This window comes from Danio rerio, chromosome 16, assembly GCF_049306965.1.
Source record: "Danio rerio strain Tuebingen ecotype United States chromosome 16, GRCz12tu, whole genome shotgun sequence".
Classification (NCBI taxonomy): Eukaryota; Metazoa; Chordata; class Actinopteri; order Cypriniformes; family Danionidae; genus Danio; species Danio rerio.
The window spans coordinates 41,325,743-41,346,321 of NC_133191.1; the positions used below are offsets into that span (position 1 = coordinate 41,325,743).

General features: G+C 34.2%; 1 protein-coding gene across 20 annotated transcripts in view; it reads left to right on the forward strand.

Moving 5' to 3' along the window:
- Nucleotides 1-20,579, forward strand: part of kiaa0319 (KIAA0319) — a 164,747-nt gene that overhangs the window by 143,297 nt on the left and 871 nt on the right. For 5 of the 20 annotated variants that reach the window (XM_073926459.1, XM_073926456.1, XM_073926455.1 and 2 more), the window contains 17 exons: nt 252-408; nt 2,931-3,029; nt 3,116-3,213; nt 3,777-3,864; nt 3,974-4,069; nt 4,150-4,282; nt 6,483-6,711; nt 8,025-8,148; nt 8,233-8,362; nt 10,329-10,477; nt 12,061-12,212; nt 12,305-12,443; nt 14,523-14,682; nt 15,491-15,627; nt 15,754-15,876; nt 17,202-17,292; nt 17,439-17,530. In XM_073926459.1, coding sequence (XP_073782560.1) covers nt 252-408; nt 2,931-3,029; nt 3,116-3,213; nt 3,777-3,864; nt 3,974-4,069; nt 4,150-4,282; nt 6,483-6,711; nt 8,025-8,148; nt 8,233-8,362; nt 10,329-10,477; nt 12,061-12,212; nt 12,305-12,443; nt 14,523-14,682; nt 15,491-15,627; nt 15,754-15,876; nt 17,202-17,292; nt 17,439-17,530 — 2,197 coding nt within the window. Of the gene's footprint in view, nt 1-251; nt 409-2,930; nt 3,030-3,115; nt 3,214-3,776; nt 3,865-3,973; nt 4,070-4,149; nt 4,283-6,482; nt 6,712-8,024; nt 8,149-8,232; nt 8,363-10,328; nt 10,478-11,123; nt 11,176-12,060; nt 12,213-12,304; nt 12,444-14,522; nt 14,683-15,490; nt 15,628-15,753; nt 15,877-17,201; nt 17,293-17,426; nt 17,531-20,579 lie in introns of all 20 variants that reach the window. The other 15 variants (XR_012392417.1, XR_012392418.1, XR_012392416.1 and 12 more) reach the window with 9 other exon arrangements.

Below are 20,579 nucleotides of genomic sequence, written 5' to 3' on the forward strand. Positions count from 1 at the left end.
TAATAACATTGAAGAATCCATTTGTAACCATGGCACAGTAATCAAGACCGGCATTGCTCTTACTGATAGCTGCCAGTTCATTATCATTGCTTGAAATGTCACGATTCTATTTTAATGCTGTGGCGTCATTAGGAAACATGGTGTCTTAAATGTTCTCCCACTCTGGCTAAGCGCTTAATCAGTCAGTTTTATGTCTCATCTGTTGTGTGAAATCTGTAGACATGAGTATGAAAACACTTTTATCATTAAAGGTTGAAGAAGAGCCACAGAACACATCGTCTGCAACTACTGCACCTAAAGTCGTGGAAGACCTCAGTACAGAGACCGCAAACTTTAGTGCAGTCAACGGTTCATTCATCACTCCAGCCAACACTGAAGCTACACCGCAGATGACTTCAGAACAGCCAGGTACTGTGCGCAATATTGGGGAAAGTTACTTTAAAAGCAAAAATGCTGTACTAAGTAACTTTTTTTAATTAAAGTTATGTGTTACTTTTATGTTACTTTTTCATCTGGCCTGGGCCTGCTTTTAATAACACACACACAAAAAAAAAAAACATAAAAACCTGAATGTTTTTGTAAAACCCTTTTACTACAGTAGCTGAGAGAGCTCACAGTTAAACAAATGTAAATAAAGAAAACACTAACAAATTGAGAAAACATCTTAATCAATTTGACCACACATGTACATGCAAATTCTCACAACACATGCAAATACAGAAATGTGCTGCAAATAATGCACATTAAATAAATATTAAATGCTAATTGTGCAATTGTCAGGTTATTAGGGCTAAAAATACTCAAACTGAACGACCAGGGCATTAAAATTAACATAAAACTCACCTCAGATCTTCTCCAACACTGCTGACTTTAGTAACTGAAAGTAACTTAAAGTCATTGCCGGTCCCACTTTATATTAAGTGTCCCTAACTACTATGCACTTACATAAAAAAAATAAATACAATGTACTTACTGTGTTTATAAAGTATTTGAGAACACTTGTGGTGCTTTTGAGTTGGAATAGAGTTTGGGTTATGGACAGGTTTGGTGGCATGGGTAGGTTTAAGGGTAGGTTAAGGTGTGAGGGATGGTCAACAGTGTATTTACAAATGTAATTACAAAAGGTAGTTACAGATGTAATTACATACATGTATTTAATCAAGCATAAGTACAAAGTAAATACATGTATTTACACAATAAGTACATTGTAACAAACTATTAATTCCTATGTAAGTACATATTAGTTAAAGCCACTTAATATAAAGTGGGACCCTATTGCCATTGTCTTGCTTTTTTGTTGTTTAAAATACACTTCATATTCAGTAAAATCATCAGTTTGACTGCACTGACAGCTGATATTAACTGATCCAAGCTCCTTTAGAAGCAAATGAACGACACCTGTGCATTTTGTAGAGCTGCTTATAGCTTGACTGAACTTATTTTAAAAGTGACTCAACTTCAATATTTGTTTTTTAAACTGAACTGAATTAACATTAAACTTACTTGAATTGAAAACCACTTGTCTTCTTTAATTTAAAGAGATAGTTCACTCAAAAATGAAAATGTTCTTACAATTTCCTCACTCTCAGGTGGTTTTAAATCTTGATGAGTTTTATTTTCTGATGAACACAAAATACTTTCTTTTGAATAGTGTCATGCTGCGTTTAAACCAGACGTTGATGACGCATCAAGCGTAAGTGATTTACATGTTAAGTCACTGCAAAGGCGGGAATAGACATTTTGCAGCGCGTTACGTGCGAATGAAGTGGTGTGAGTTGAGCTGTTTATGTGATTGATGCGCCTATCGCACATTTTACGTTGGAAAATTTGAACTTAGCGGACATTCGCACCAAGTTTACCAATCAGGAGCTTGCTCTGGTAGGGGCGTGATTATGACGTAGCGCCTGTTGTTGGTTACCTGGGGGAAAATGTTCCGGCCAACACTGGACAAAAGTTACATCAAACTGGGCTCGGCTCAGTTAGAAGCACCACTGAAAGCCTCTATCATCCATCATCCATCATCCAGGTATAGTTTCTGGAGGAGTTGATGAACCTATAGAGCTGGGTGCACCTCTGAATGGATTTAGTAAACTCAGACACGGCTCCAATCAAATCAACGCTGTTTTTCAGCCTTTCTAAAGTACATAAACACAGCTATTCTCTCAATAAAATCCATGTTAGCCATTTAGCAACGAAGCTAGAGTCACCGGGCAGACAGAAGCCCTATCCATGACGCAAATCCACATCTATTGTGCTGCGAATGAAGTGGTTTTAACACACAAATGAAGCGAGTAAACACAAAATGTTTAAGCGTCTATTTACGTGCAAATAGCACGATTTATCATTTATTTATTATACATGCTGTGTCTTGTGTGAACACAGCGACAGAAACCTATTTGTCATCTAAAATATTGACGTCCATAGTAGGAAAAACAAAGACGATTGTTACAGGTTATACACCTTTTAAAAATATATATATTTTTTGTGTTCAACAGAAAAATTCAAACATGTTTGTGACAAGTGAAGTGTGAGTAATTATTGACATACATTTTAGTTTTGGGGTGAACTATCCCTTTAACTTGTTTTATAATTGATTGACTTTGCACTGTTATAACCAAACCGAATCAACATTGTTATTCAGACACTGAACGTTGTTTCAATTTACTATAATCTTCTATATTAAGCTGCTTTGACACAATCTACATTGCAAAATCGCTATAGAAATAAAGATGAATTGTTGAGTTGACTAACTAAATTGAGCTTAAAACTGTTAAAAAAAAACTGTGGTCTTAAAGTTGCCTTTTAGGAAAGTTTTTTTTGGCATTATTTATTGTTTATTATTACTATAAAGCTATTGTGTGATATAAAATTGTATATAAATAGATGTGACTTGACTTGATTGGCTGTCTTGTTATTCTCTCTTTGTTCAGTAAGAGCTCTGACTGTGTCCATTGAAGGCCCTGTTGAAGCCATGCTGCCCCAAAACACTGTTAAACTAACAGCTTTAGTTAGTCCAGATGATACTGCCGGTACGACCTTCTACATTCTGAATTTTATGCATTCCAGATGAGTCATGATTATGTATTTATTTTTTTTTATTTTAAATTTCCTCTAGAATCTCCTTACACATATGAGTGGACTTTTGTGATCTCACCAGAAGGACAACGTAGGGTGATGGAGGGGCAGCACAACAAATCTGTCATACTTTCTGAAGTGAGATTTAATTCATTTAATACACTTGTTTTTTTTATTTCTAATTTTATTTTGACAAGGAATAGTAAGACTAATTTCCACTTCCATGTTTTATTGAAAATAATTTTTAAACTTAAAAAATATGAATTGTTACATTTTTATTTGATTATATTTTAAAGATTGAACTCTCAATGTTTAATAATTATAATAAGTGTGTTGTATAATAATTCAGACATTTTTATTACTTCTTTAATATATCTGATATTAAATCAGATATATTAAACAACATACAATTTCTAAATAATAATTAGTTGTAGTTTTATTTATTTGGGTATTTAAAATTGATAAATAATAATAATAATAATAATAATAATAATAATAATAATAATAATAATAATAATAAATCATAATTTTTGTTAACCAAAATAAAAGTATATGCTATACTACGCATCACAGTTCATAATTATTTGTCTTTGGATTTTGTTTTTCCCTGAATTAAAAAAAATAAAAAACACAAAAAACCATAATTTAGTAGATTAAATTATTTTCAATTTCTGAGAGCATTTCTGTATCCTTTATTCCAGCTGTCAGAGGGTGTTTACGCAGTCAGAGTGATTGTGAAAGCACATCAAGCATATGGAGAAGGTTCTGTGGACTTGACCGTACACCCTGGTACAACTATACCCTCTTTGCATCATCATTTATTCACCAAAAAAAAAAAAAAGTATGTGCATCATGTGCCTCACACAGTGGATGAATTGGCTTCCTTTTCATTCTACAGCAGAGAAAATAAACAAGCCTCCTAAAGCAGTCGTTCTTCCCAAGAGCCAAGATGTGCTGTTCAAAAAAGATTCTGTCTTAATCATTAACGGAAGTGGTATGTGGCCTGTTTCCTTTTTTCTGCTTTTTGCTATAGATCTATTAGGTCATGTGTTTTAACTAAATTTGCATTTCCAGAGAGTATGGATGATGCAGGGATTGTCAGTTATCTGTGGAAAAAGGTGGACGGCCCGTTTTGGACACCTGAAGGTCCTGTTAACAAACCTGTACTGCAGCTGAAAAATCTTTTACCTGGAGAATATACCTTCGAGTAAGGACTTTTGTTTTACAAAAAATAAATAAGGCATTTGACACAGTAATAACACATTGATAAATTAAATATGGGCTGATTTGCATACATTTCTAACTAAAAAAAAAACTGATTAGAAATACTTATTATACTTATAATATATTTATTTAGGTTTAAAGGTTTTTCCAGGGGGGATTTTGGATTTTTTATTTATATCTCCTAATAATTTTGTTCTGTCATGACAACTCTATTACAACTAACTTGAGATATAGTATGGTAATAAATATGTATCTAGCAGTGTTGATGGGTTTGGTCTTGGTGGAATAAATGTGCTACGCTGCTGCTGCTGCTGCTTTGATTATTTTGGCAGAGCATATAAAGTTAACACACTGCTGTTCCAAACATAATATACAGTTAGGTCCATGAATATTTGGACATCGACACAATTCTAAAATTTTTGGCTCTGTACACCAACACAATCTGAAACGAAACGAACAAGATCAGCTTTATCTGCAGACTGTCAGTTTTAATTTGAGGGCACATCTAAATCAGGTGAACACTGTAGGAATTATAACAGTTTGCAAATGTGCTTCCTACTTGTTAAGGGTCCAAAAGTAATTGGAGAATTGTCTATTAAGCTGTTCCATGGGCAGGTGTAAGTTATTCCCTCATTATCTCAATTACAGAGCAGATAAAAGGTCCAGAGTTCATTTCAAGTATGCTATTTGCATTTGATATCTGTTACTATCTGTCAATTCTCAAGTTGAGATTTAAGGGGAAAGAAGTGTTATGTTATGCAATGGCTAAGTCAATCCCCTGAGCTCAATCCGATTGAGCATGCATTTCACTTGCTGAAGACAAAACTGAAGGGTAAATGCCACAAGAACAAGCAGGAACTGAAGACAGTTGCTGTAGAGGCCTGGCAGAGCATCACCAAGGTAAAACCCAGCATCTGGTGATGTCTATGCGTTCCAGACTTCATTGACTTCATTGACATTGTAATTGACTGCAAAGAATTTACAACCAAGTATTAAAAAGTGAAAGTTTGATTTATGATTATTATTCTGTCCAATTACTTTTGGTCTCTTAACAAGTGGGAGGCACATATGCAAACTGTTGTAATTTCTACACCGTTCACCTTATTAGGATGTAGATGCTCTCAAATTTAAGCTGACAGTCTGCAGTTAAAGCACATCTTGTCATCTTTTCACTTCAAATCCATTGTGTTGGTGTATAAAGCCAAAAATGTTAGAATTGTGTAAATGTCCAAATATTTATAGACCTAACTGTATATGTAACCCCATAGCAGATTTAAACACGGGGGAGCTGGGGTATATGAGGGTTTTCGAAAACGCAGTGCGTATAGTATAAAACAACACAGAGTCATTTAAAGTGCTGAGGAGCAAAATCATTGGCTGCTGAGGCGGCAGCAACCAATCACCTGCACCATATAGTTGATGATGTAGGATCAATTTGGACACGGCCTACTCTATCTGCCTGCGCGAGTTTCACAACAGAACTATGTATGAAACCTCGCCACTGTTGCCACTGGCTTGCATGGTTCAGGATTTGTGGAGCTGCACATCGATGGATTTGCTCTTCAGTGTTTGGACTTTCAGCAGTGAAATTAAACCACACTAAACTGAACTAAACTAAACTTTAACTCTGAAAACTGGACTTACACTGTTTCAATTCACTATAATCTTCTATGTTGAGCTGCTTTGACACAATCAACATTGTAAAAGGGCTATAGAAATAAAGATGAATTGAATCAAATACTGTGAGCAGCAGGAAAACCAAAAATATTTTATCATTTATTAATTTATTTTGTAGAAAAAAATGCTGTTCATAAGCAGACAAATTATCTATGAGCCCTCTAAATAAACCTTCAGAATTCATACTATATACATAAAACAAAGTTGTGTGTATGTCTGTACCGCTGAAGTGAATATTTATGGCTTAGTGCAGGAGAAAAAACTTATTTTGAGAAAATGTTTGATGTTCTAGAAATCCACAGACACAAATGACTAAAATGTGTTGAAATAAACTCTTTAAAGTGTTTATTTTCTATATGAAAACTATTATGCCGTGAAAAAGACCAAAACTGACATAGGCATGAGGCTGTTGAAATCTTTAGTGAATGATTCCTTTGGGTTTTCTTTTAATTAGTATTGACCTCATTAACTTCATCCTGACCTGATTTTTGCTTGGCCTACATTAGGCTGACAGTGTCTGATTCTGAGGGGCTGAGCGACTCCAGCACTGCCACCTTGAGGGTCAGCATCCCAAAAGATGAGCCTCCTCTGGCCAGAGCGGGCACAGACCGGGTCATTACCCTGCCTCTCAACCACCTCACCCTGTGGGGAAACCAAAGCACAGATGACCAGGCCATTACAAGCTACCTCTGGACACTCCATCCCAGCAGCCCGACCCGAAAGGTCACCATGCAGGTAATTAGATCTTTACTTCACCCAGTGGAAAATGTAAGGTTGACCTTTTTTTTTAACTACAGTTGTTGACAGGAACGGTTTGTCTACTGCAATGTCACTTCTAAAACTCCTAAGGAGAAAGAAAATAAAATAAAATGGGTGTTCTGTTATTTTGTAACAATCTTTCTGTTTAGTTCATTCCCAAAACATTTGGGCATATACATTGTCAGTAAATAAACCAGATGGAAACCTACTGAAAAACGCCTTAGAATAACATTGAAATAAATTGCTATAACTTACTTAGGGAATGGTGGCAACATGCACGCTGGATGTATAAAACATCCTAGCATAACTTTCTAAAGAAACAAGAGATTTTGTTTGTGTTAGCCGTAGAAATGCTACATACATATACATATATGTATATATATTTTTATTTATTTATTTATTTTTGTAGTTTTTCCTAAAAGTCTGTAAATTGTATCTTTTTTTGCCATAAAAATGTAAAATTGGAATTTCTAAGGATAAAGATTGAAACTTTAGCTTCTTCTGTTTAAAATTATATATGACACTTGATGCTGACATCTAAAATAAGTTAGAGAAAACCAAAAATGCAAACATCTTGGGCATCTTCATTGTCAGTAAATAGAATGTACCAGTTGTTCCACTTAAAACACCTAGAATAACATTGGGATAAAATGCTATAATTTGCACAGGGAATGGTAGACAAAATTTATTTTGAAAGTATAAAACATCATAGCATGTATTTCTAAAAAAAAAAAAAAAAAAAAAACTTCATGAGGTTTTGTTTGTAATAACTAGAAAATGCCTCATTTTTTAAAACCGTTTTTCTTAAATTTCTAGAATATTTTCTGTCTGTTCATATGTTTTTGGACCAAAAAATATTTTAGACTGGACCTTTAAATGATACAGATTGAAGCTTCAGGTTCTCCTGTTTAAAATAATATGACACTTGAGGCTGACTGCTAAAATAAAAAAATAAAACTGCTTTAAAAAAATAATAATATCGGCCCAATAGGTGCCCACAAAATACCTCTAGGTCTTTAAGGGTAAAATAAATGTAATGAATTACATAAAATAGTTTGATTGTAGAATTTAAAGAGACTGTGTCACTTTTAATAATTTAAGAAAAATCTATAAATACACCTAAAGTGATGATAATTTAACATGGATATCTAGGATGAACAACTGAGTTGTCATTTATTAATCCTCATTTTTTGATGAATTTGTGCTGATTCAAGATGATCAAGTCCACAATAATTCATAATAATTTAGGACTTGATATTTAGAGATGTTTTCATATGCTCCATCTTTAGGATGTGAGATCAGCATTTCTGCTAGTCTCTGATCTAGAGGAGGGTCAGTACACGTTTCAGCTCACAGTCACTGACTCAAGAGGTCAACAGGATTCAGACACCATCTCTGTCACTGTGCTGCCTGGTAAAACACAACCCCGGCACCAATAAATATGTATACAGAATAACTATACATCCTCTGCAGTTGACATTTTATTATTTGTGGCAGCAAACAGAGCACCAGTGGCTGTAACAGGACCAGACATACAGCTACTCCTGCCGGTCAACAGCATCACACTGAATGGCAGCGGCAGCACTGATGATCAGGCCATCAGCAGATACCAGTGGGACGTGATGAGGTATTGTTTTATTTATTTATTTATTTATTTATTTATTTATTTATTTATTTATTTATTTATTTATTATTATTATATATTTTTTTAAGATTTAACTGGTTGAACTAAAAATGGAATAATCATTAATTTACAAATACATTTTTTCCATCATTTCTAAATTACTTATAATTATATTAAAACATTTATTACCCTACTGTTTAAAAGTGTGTGTGTGTGTGTGTGTGTGTGTGTCGGTGTGTGTATGTGTATGTTTATGTATGTATGTATGTATACGTATGTACGTACGTACACACACACACACACACACACACACACACACACACACACACACACACACACACACACACACACACACACACACACACACACACACACACACACACACACACACACATTTTTATTAGTATTATTATCTTCATTATTATTGTATATAATTCATATAAATAATGATATATATTATATTATATTATATTATATCATTATATTATATATTATATCATTATAAAACATATACTTTATATAATACTTTTACAAAAATGTTTATTAGATAAATACAAAATAATAATAATGTTTGATCACGTTAATATTTTATTATATATTTAAAATTTTATTAATAAATTTAATTCAGTAATAAAATATACATTTATTTTCAGCAGGCATTTATTTCAGTCACCTACATTCATGAAAATAAGAACATAAAACACAGTAATATTATGAAAAATTATTACAGTGTAATATAAATATATTTTTAAATTCTTTTTTTAAAATGTAATTTATTCCTGAGATGGCAGCAGTGTTACACAATCCTTCAGAAATTATTATAATATGCTGATGTGATGTCCTCAAGAATTATAGCTGACAGTGTTGAAAACACTATGTTCAATGTTTTTTTGTAAATGTAACTGTTTTACTTCTGTTTTGATCAAGTTTATGCAGACACACAAAACAAATGTATGATTAAATTATTATGTATAGTATGTATTTTAGTATTTATTTATACTATATTATATATATTATAATAGTATTATTTAATTTTGATTGATTGATTGTATGTAAAGCAATGTAAATTTATATTCATTTCTCAGTGAATATAGCAATTCTTTTTGGTGCATCAAAACAAAACTGTTTTGTTAAACTGTTATATTCATTAAAATAAGAGTTTGTTTAGCTAATATCTTTAGGATAGAAAGAGAATACATTTGAATTCAAATGAGTTATTGCAAAATAAAAAACAATGCTAACTTCAAAGATTTCAACAAAATTATTTCCTTTTTTGTGTTTCTCTTGATTTTTCCTGTTTATTAAAATTTTATTCAATATTTTCTAGTAACATATTAATTTGGTTGTTCTAATTTTTGTGATCTTGTTTTTTTTGTTAAATTGGTTTAAATTTTGGCATCTTATATGGAACATGTGAATTTTAATAGAGAGATCTGTGAAGAATGTACTCATTTATGCTAAGCTAAGCACTACATGTGCATACATTTTTATCTCATAATTCTTGTATCTTTTTTATATAAAGGAGATTTTGGGAATTAAATTATTTTATCTCAATAATTCAGGAAATACTACATGCAGCCAGAAAACAAAAATTTCTATGTTTTATTATGATACAATGATATATAATAACATATAATGTATTATAATATTATAATATTTTTATTTCATTTTGATTGATTTTATGTAAAGTGTGATAAATCTGGACATCTGGAATTATGTGAAGTGCCAAAGAAACATTTAATCATATTTAAACCAATTATTTGCAACAAAAGAATCTGTTCACAAAAATGAGCCAGACATCCCAAAGAAAAATGTAGCATGTTATCATTACGAAAGCTTAATTCCAGGATATATTTCTGTTTCATTTTTCAAAACAAATTACCCTCATGCTCAGTGTTGCATAAATAGTGCAGGCTTTTGGTGGCCTGTGTGTTGATCATCCCCATTCTTCTCTTATATAATGATGAAGTGGCCCTCCAGGCTTGAAGATGAAAGATGCCAATAAAGCGGTTGCCATCGCGACAGGCCTGAGATCTGGGATTTACAAGTTGAAGTTGACTGTGGTGGATGAGCAGGGAGAAACAGACAGTGCAGTCCTGAGCATCACAGTTAAAGAAGGTGAGCTGAAACATGCACATGCATAAATGTGAATAAAGGGACAGTTCACACAAAAAATGAAAATCGACTCTATCATTAATCACTATTAACTCGCACTCAAGCAGTTTTTTGCTTCTAATACACACAAAATAAGATATTTTGAAGAAGCCTCTAACCATTGTGTAATGTTGTCTTGTCATATATTTGGTTACCTGCTTCACACCATGTGCTTCTTTGTGTGTGTGTGTGTGTGTGTGTGTGTGTGTGTGCGTGTGTGTGCGTGTGTGTGCGTGTGTGTGTGTGTGTGTGTGTGTGTGTGTGTGTGTGGTGTGTGTGTGTGTGTACCATGTTTTCAGTGGTTGATTTAGGCTGGTGTCTTGTTCTTCATTGGTTATCCTTGTCATGTGGCTTGTTTCCCTTTGGTTGTGTCATGTCATGTGATCCTGTGTGTTTGATATAAATACCCTCATGTTACCTTGTCTAGCTTTGTTTGTGTAATCTCGGTTGATGAGTTTGTTGGTTTTGCCATGTCTTGTCAAGTTTCATTTCTGGTCAAATTCAGGTTTTGTTTTGTATTCATGCCAAGATTAGTGTTAAGTTCTTGTTTTGTTTGTTTTGCCCTTTTTGTTAATAAACTACATTTGGGTTCTTTTATGCTTGCTTTCAGTGGACTTCGTTACACATTGACTTCCATTGTAGGAAATGCAAACACTATGGAGGTAATGGTTACAGATTTTCAGCTTTCTTCAAAATGTCTACTTTTGTGTCCAACAAAGGAAAGAATCTTACAAAGGTTTGAAACAAGTGTTGAGAAAATGACTTTATTTTTGGGTGAACTATCCCTTTAACAAAAATAATTGCAATATTTGGATATGACTTTATAAAATGTTGAAACATTCAAAGTAACTAATAATAAATTGTAGGTGTTCGTATCAATACATGAGTCATAATGGAATGCTTAATGATTTTTGGAAATGGGCTCATTTTACAGTTCCCCTAGATTTAAACAGTTGAGTTTAACATTTTTTAATCCATTCAGCCAATTTCTGGATCTGGTTGAAGCTTTTTTTTTTTAGCTTAGCATAGGACATTGAATCAGATTAGACCATTAGCATCTTTTAAGAATTTAAATATTCTCAATTCAAATGAGTAGTGGCTTGTACCTGTAAACAAGATTCCATAAGTCATCTTAACAAGCGGATGTGATGGGATGCTGCACACAACTACAGATTTCAGAATTCAAATAGGTTTTATTTGCCAAGTGTGCACAAAACGATTTTGTGTGTGTTTTTCAGGAGTATATACACATAAGAAGGCAGAAGGACATTTAAGTAAGGGAAAAATGGAAATATTTTGAGTCAATTCGCATTGACTCTTTTAACTGTACAAACAAGAAATATTTTTATAAAAGTATTTACAATTGTTACTTTATTGGTTACAAAAACCAAAACAGTAAGGGTACTGAATGTGTCTGACCATAAGAAAACGTGTAGCAACTGATGTACTAACTATTTAAGTTGATATGGCTTGAGGAACAAAAAGTGTGTATGATGCCTGGTTTCACTTTTATCTTCACACAAACAGTTCTAATGTTAAATTCACAGCTAAAAGCCTGCCACTGGTGGCTCATGCCAGCGGCAGCCATACACTCACTTTGCCCAACAACTCTCTGGTGCTCAGAGGTTCAGTGTCCAACAGCGGACCAGCAAACGTGTCCTTTCTGTGGGTTAGAGATGAACAGAGCCCTGCTGCGGGGGTGAGTGATATTGTTGGATTGTTTTCTGTGTCATTTGCTGTGGCTCAGTGTTTTACCTTTCTTTGTCTTGTTTTCACATCTTTTGAGAGTAGGATGTGTTGTATGGTTCAGATCACGAGGCCTCGCTTTACCTTGCCAACCTGGTAGAAGGAACATACCTGTTCCAGCTGCGGGTCACCGATGTCCAGGGCCGCTCAAGCACGGCTACAGCCACTGTGGAAGTACGACCTGGTAAGATATTACTTACTTTTAATAGGAAGCAGCTGCTTGATGTTGTAAAGTAATTTATTTGACATATGTTTATTCCAGGATTCTTTTGATAGGATTCTTTGATAAAAAATTGTATAAAGTTCAAATGAACAGCATTAATTTGAAATAATTTGCAATACATGTTGTTATTGTGGCATTTGACCAATTTTTTTGCATTTTTGATGAACGCTCAAATGTCTGAGTCGTATTCTACTACAGAATGATGCTATACATCATAACCAACCTCATTAAATACTTTACTACCTTTAAATTCCCTTGAAATCAAAATGTCATTTTGGTTTGGTTTAATTTGTTAACTTTATAGCATAAAGTTATATATAAGCTATTGCTCCAAAACTTGACAAAATTCAAGCCAATTCCATTCAGCCAATGGGCTACATGCACAGCTAGTGTATTTCAGCCAACGGTAAGCATCATAATGTAATTAAAATACAATCAAATACACTTAAACATTCATTTAGTTTTTCAAGCATAAAATGAGATGACAGAAAGTGTAAACTCTAGCGCCGTCAGTGGAAGCAGGCTGGTGCAGAAACTCTATTGAAAATACTGGGGCAAAATACATTTTCATTATGAGATGGCTTTAAAAAAAAAGTCTGTGCGCGTAGACCCCATTTCCGGATCTGGCCAGAGCGCTTTTAGCTTAGCATAGATCATTGAATCAGATTAGATCATTAGCATTTTTTGAGAATTTATATTTTCCTAATTCAAATGATTGAACATATCTTATATTATATCTTCTCATTTAGAAGATTCAAACATTCAAAACTTGCAGTCACTTACATACACCGATATGACTGAGGGATTTTGATGACATTACACTGCACTTCTCTTCAGATATTCTGACCAATCAAATGCCCTCTAGAATCTGAAACACCCAATCCCCTACACTATAAATAAATACTAAAGTTGCAACTTAAATGAATCAACTGTTCACACAATTACAATGTTGTATATGATAAATGGCACATAGTGCACAATATAAGCTGACAAATAAATCAGACAATGGAATATACTTAACACTGGGGTGAATGAGGTCTGATTTTGGTACGCAGTCTGCTCCAGTCTAAAGACATGTAATGTAAATTTGTGGGAATAGCCAAACATAGCCAATGTATTTAAGTCTAAATGATTGATTTTTATTTTATGCCAAAAATCATTACAATATTAAGACAATTTTCCATTTTGTAAATTAATTAATTCATTTTCCTTCGGCTTAGTCTCTTATTATTCATAAGGGGTCACCACAGCGGAATGAACCGCCAACTTATCCAGAATATGTTTTACACAGCGTATGCCCTTCCAGCTGTAACCCATTACTGGGAAACACCCATACACTCTCACATGCACATCCATACACTATGGTTAATTTAGTTTATTCAATTTACCTATAGCGCATCTCATTGGATTATGAGGAAAACCAGAGCACCTAGAGCAGGGGGGTCTAAACTTGGTCCTGGAGGGCCGGTGTCCTGCAAAGTTTAGCTCCAACTTCCTCCAACAAACCAGCCTGGAACTCTGGTATACCTAGAAAGAGCTTGATTAGCTGGTTCAGGTGTGTTTATTGGGGTCGGAACTAAAATATGCAGGCAACCGGCCCTCCAGGACAGAGTTTAGACACCACTGACCTAGAGGAAACCCACGCCAACATGGTGAGAACATGCAAACTCCACACAGAAATGTCAACTGACCCAGCCGGGAGGCTGTAAAGTGATAGTGCTAACCACTGAGCCACTGTGTCGCCCATTTTGTAAATTTCCTTGAGAAAATCGTTTTTGGTTAGTAATATGCATTGCTTAGAACTTAATTTTGACATCTTTAAAGGTGATTTTCTTACTATTTAGATTTTCACCTTCAGATTTCAGTTGTTCAAATAGATGCATCTCGGCCAGATACTGTCCTTTCCTAACAAATCATACATCAATAGAAAGATTGTTTATTTTTTCATGCATACATCTCATTTACCAAAATTTAGCCTTATGGCTGATTTTGTGATCCTGGGTCACATATATTCTGCTTTTTGTTGATATTGATGTGCAGATCCGCGTGAGCGAGAGGAGGTGGAACTTGAGCTGCAGGTGAGCGTGGCTCAAGTCAGTCAGCAACAGAGAGACACAGTGATCAGACAGCTGGCCGCACTTCTGCATGTGTTGGACTCAGACATCGCACTAAAGGCTCTACATGGACAGTCTGACATCAGGTACAGTACATCTCACACATTAGCCAAACCACTCCAAATAAGGTCTTTTATTATAGAGGATCTGAAAGCATGAAGTCCAAAACTTCACTGAGTGCCTCAGACATTGTCTTGTTCAGTTTTAGATGCTTAAGTCTCAAGTCATTTAAAGAAATGGTCCACCCAAAAATGAAAATCCTGTTATTAACAACTCGCCCTCAAGTCGTTCTTAAAAGTCTTCATGCATCATCAGAACATAAATATTGATATTTTAGATGAAATCTGAAAGCTCTCTCATATTCCTCAGTAGACAGCAACAGTTCCAAGATGTTCAAAATCCAGAAATGGAAACATTCCATGTGACTTCAGTGCTTTAACTGTTATCATACAAAGCTCCAAAAACACTTTTGTCTTTACTCTCAGTTACACAATTACAAGAATTTATTAATTTTTCTCCCCCAAGCGACTGGTGTTATACTCAGAAACTATATACATATTATATATACAAAATAAGATAAACTTTAGAATGTTGGGCAAAAAGAAGCAAATTACTTCAATTGTATTTTTTGTTCCGGCTATGGGTGTCAATAGCTGCTTTTTCCAACATTCTTTAAAATAATATTGTTTTGTTTTCAACAGAAGAAATTCATTAAAAGTTTAGAACCCCTTGAGTGTGAGTAAATGCTATGGAAATTTTCATTTTTGAGTGAACTATCCCTTTAACTGACTAAACATGTAATTAATAATCCTAGTTTAATTAGGATTATTAAAATCCTATATTTTATACAATTATACAATTATATACAATTATAAATGTGCCTCCTGTGTTTAGCACAGTATTCAGGTTCTCGGTGCAGGGTCCTGATGGTTTGATCCCTGGCCCTAAACTTGCCCGCCTGCTGAGAAACCAGCTGTTGAGAGAGAAAAGCGACTTCTTGCTCTTTAGGGTCTTAAGAGTGGACACAGTCAGTGAGTGACTTGAATCCTTTACTAAATAATTTCACTAATGTTTTACAACAAAGGAGAATTAATTTATTGTTTAATTGACTTCATTTGAATGCAATCTTTCTTATATTATCTTAATGAACACTGCAGTGTGTTTGCTGCTGTGTTCTGGGCGTGGTCAGTGTGACCCCATTACAAAAAGCTGTTCCTGTGACCCTCTGTGGATGGAGAACCCCATCCGCCTCTTCATAGACGATGGAGAGAGCAATTGTGGTTAGTATGACCTTTCCTATTTAAATTAGCAATTTCAAATAGTGGTTAAAAAAAGAGGTAAGCAAACTAAGAAGGTGTGGTCACATTTGATGAAAACCTGTGTAGGTTCAGTAACTTTTATGGTGATGAATAGGTTATTTACATTCCGTTTTTTTTTGCTTCTCAACTCTTCATTTACTATTATGTGAAAGTTCACATTCTGAGTGGAAGTGGGCAGGGCATCAAGGCACATTTGAAGCCAAATTCTGCTTCAGTTTCTGTCTCAGGAGATAACTTATGATTGAATTTTGAAGGCAGCATAGAAGTGTCTTCACTTTTTCCCATATCTTACAGTCCCATGCATTCCATTTCCGACAGTTGAGCCAAAACAGAAATTAAACATGCTGTCTCAAAGTGTCTTTTGGGTTTTATTTTGTGTTAAAATGTACATTTCTGACCAACATTTTCCACTGATATTTCTAGCGTGAAGCCTAGTCAGTTTTCTAGTCAGAAATCAGTTTTACGACATGGCCTCTAGTCACTGAATCATAAGTCAGCTGCTGAACCAACAGATGGCAATAAAAGTGTTGGAATAAAGAATAAAGCTGTGCTGGCCAATCAGAAAAGAGATAAGTGTGCAAACTGATGCCTTGAGGCCAAAACTTACTTGAGTTATCAGAACGTGTCCGATTCATTCACCTGATACTGCATTTTGTGTGGACGAATGACCAGTTTTTAAAATACCTGTTTTTGTATGGACAGGGCCTGAAGTGCAATTATTGCCTCTAATTTTAAACGGAAAGAGCACAGACAAGGCCTTACATTTGTTAATATGAAGAGATTTCTTTTATTTGTCAAACCTATTTGATTTGGGGTTTGTCTGAAAGATTCAATTTCATTTTGTTATATTATTTCAGTGTTATATTCCAGCTTCACAAAGAAACGTAGCAACAGTGTAATGAAAGGACACCTCTTAATTCATTTTATAGTGTCTTCAATCTCATTTACTCAAAAAAAAGAAAAAAAAAAGAAAGAAAAACCTTGATAAAATCAAATTGTGAAATCACAAATCGTGAACCACAATGTATCATGTTACATCCTTGTGGATTTTGCATTTAGTAAAAGTTGGTCATGAAAATTCACCCTGTTATACATCTTAAAGATGCTTAGTTGCTGTGTGAGCAGTAATTCACGCTACACTATTTTATTGATAATAAATAAAATGTTACTAACGTGACCACATCTTGCCACTTTGTGCTGAGATGCTTAATTTCTGGTGGGATGTCATGAAAAGCTAGAATGACTGACAGCGGCTGAAATGCTGAGATGCTGTGTCCTCTCTGCAGACTGGAGTGTGCTGTATGTCACAATCTCTTGTTTTGTGACAATCATTTTCATCTTGTCCGTCAGCTGGATCTGCGTCTGCTGCTGTAAAAGGTGATAAAGGGTTTATCGTCATTCACTACAACTTAAAAGTTAGTTTAGGGTCAGATATTGACAAATATCATATTTATATATGTTCAATAAGATATTTTGTTGAGTGCGTTTTTATCTGAGGTACTTATGTGAAGGTCTGTTTTTAGGGAGAAGCGTACCAAAGTAAGAAAGAAAACCAAGTACACAATACTAGACAATATGGATGAACAAGAGAGGATGGAGCTTCAGCCAAAGTACAGTAAGTGTCATGAATGAATGATTAACAGCTGGTTCTGCATTAACTATGTATGATCCACCAATCAGACGATTCCTAACCAACAATAAAGAGCCAGGGTTTCCCACTACAGTCATCTTCGATTTGAAGAATCCCCCCTTCCACCCCTACTCCTCCACCTTTCCCTTCAAAGGGTTACAGGGTGGCCCAGTGATTAACACTGTTGCCTCACAGCAAGAATGTCACCGGTTCTAGTCCATTAACAGGCCGGCTGTCGTTTCTGTGCGAAGTTTATATGTTCTCTCCTGGGATAGCATGCCAAACTTGCTCTTTATCAATCAAAAACTAAGTGTGAACTCTTGAAAAAACCTTACTAGTAAAAAAAATAACCTAGTAGTAAGATTTCAGATAAGTATTAGTAGCTAATGAATGCATTTAATAGGTACAAGTATTAATTTAATAAGGACTATATAATGCGTAACTAATATCTAGGCCTTTCCCAGTGATGGGTTGCAGCTGGAAGGGCATCCGCTGTGTAAAACATATGCTGGATAAGTTGGCGGTTCATTCCACTGTGGCGACCCCTGATTAAAAAAAGGAACTAAGCCAAAAAGAAATTGAATGAATGAATAATATCTAGGCCCACATGAAATCTGCACGTGCAGATTTCCACTGATTTTTTGCCCATCATTAAGCCTATTTATTTACTTGTGTAAATTTATATTTCTTCAGTTTTAAAATTAATTACAGTAATATTATTGACTAATATGAAAATATTCATTTACAATACAGTTTGTAAAGTAATATTTTCTATCTATTATATGAGTGACTTGCTTTGTTTAAGAACAACAAGTGGATCTAATTGGATTTGCATTGTAAACATAAAAAAAAAAAATTAAAATGGTAATATGTTTCATATAAAGGGCGATTCAAAAAGAACCTGTCCACCAAGCCCTCCTGTTCTTTTCCTCCTCCTGCTTTGAGCAGATGTTTAGCTGAAATAAAAATCTGACTTTCAGCTAACTTTTTAAAATTAAACAGCGACAAAAGCCCTTCTCATCGGCACTAAAAGTGTTTTGGATAAAGCAGATCATTTCACTATAGACATTGATAACAGTACAATTTTTCCCTCCATGCAGGTAAAGAGTTTGGGTGTCATCTTGGATAGCACACTCTCATTTGAAGGTCACATTAATAATATTACACGTACTGCATATTTCCACCTGCGTAATATCACTCGTCTCCGCCCTTCTCTCACAACTAATAACACAGCCATTCTTATCCACGCATTAGTTACTTCACGTCTTGACTACTGTAATGCACTTCTTTCTGGACTTCCTTCCAAACTTCTCCATAAACTCCAACTGGTTTAGAACCATGCAGCTCGTGTCATCTCTAGGACCCCATCTCACGAGCACGTCACACCACTCCTCTATCAGCTTCATTGGCTTCCAGTAAAGTATCGAATTGATTTTAAAATATTACTTCTAACTTTCAAGGCACTTCATAATCTCGCTCCTCAATATCTCACTGAACTTCTCCATATCTACACCCCTTCTCGTACCCTTAAGTCAGCCAACAATTTCACCCTGGCACCACCTCGCACTCGACTGAGCAAAATGGGAGACAGATCTTTTAGTTCTATGGCTCCTAGGCTATGGAACTCACTTCCAGTAGATCTTAGGAGCAGTGATAGTCTTCACAATTTTAAATCACGTCGAAAGACCCATCTTTTTAAGCAGGCTTTTACTTAACAATTTTTTATCATGTTTTTATTATGTTCTTTTATATTCGCTATTGCGTTTTAACTTGTTTGGTCAATGATTGTTTTTAGTAAGGTTTAAGTTGTTTAGCATGTCTGCTGATGCTTACTGTAAGGCGACCTTGGGTGTCCAGAAAGGCGCCATTTATAAATAAAATGAATTATTATTATTATTATTATTATTACCACAAGTTTCGGGTTGATATCGCTCAAGCGTCTGGAGGGGGTCATATTTACCTTTAAGTACTCTTCACATTGATTAATTACCCAAAGTTCCATCATGTTTCTTTAATTAAATACAGATTTTTGAAGTCATAGTATTCTTTTTGAATCACCCTGTATTACATTTTTAGTTACAATACTTCCAAAATCATTTCGCATAAATCTAGATAGATTCTGTCTGGCCCTATAATATCTAATGAATAAATATAATAATGTTAGAGATTAAAAATATTGTCTTAATAGGTGAGTAGAAAAAAAATATTGCTAGAATCTAATAATTTAAGGCATAGTTGACTCAAAAAAATGGACATTTCCTCTCATTCAAGTGGTATATATATAGTTTTTTTTTTTAGTTTGGCTAGAACAAAAGCTTCTCTTTTACATTCATTAAAACAGTTTTTAAAGTCAATATTATTTGTTTCCCCTATTTTTCTTCTTTGATTTATTACAGAATATATCATTGTTCAATGACTTGCCTATTTAACCTAGTTCATCCCTTGAATGGCAATTTAAGCTCAACTACATTGTAAAACAAATAATCTAAAAATATGATATACTGTCATCATGACAAGACGAAAGAAATGAGTATGAGAATAGATATAAAAACAAAATAGATATTAAAATTATTGTTTAAAAATGTTGGAAAAAATAATAATTGAATTAAACTAAGTTTTAGTATACACTCAAAAAATGACTTATGCTGCTTGTTAAAACTATTTATTTTTAAATGAGTTAAAACAACACAATTCTTAAGTTGTTTTTGGGACAACCTAAAAAAAACATTAAGTTAACTTAATAAATCTGTGTTGGGACAGCATGAAGGAATCGTGTGTAACCCAGGATTTTTTTTTTTTTTTTTTTTTGCAGTGTGGGTGTAAAAATGGAATACATAAGTCAACTGAATATTCCACCAAATACTGCTTTAACTTTTACTGCTAATATTGCTAAATTAAACATTGCAATTGTGTTATCTATAAACTAATATTACTATCAGAAAATCTTTTTTTGTGCAAAAAATAACAAAACAAAACAAAACTTAAAATTACAATTTACCACTTTGGAAAATCTAGACATATTCAGAGGCTTGTA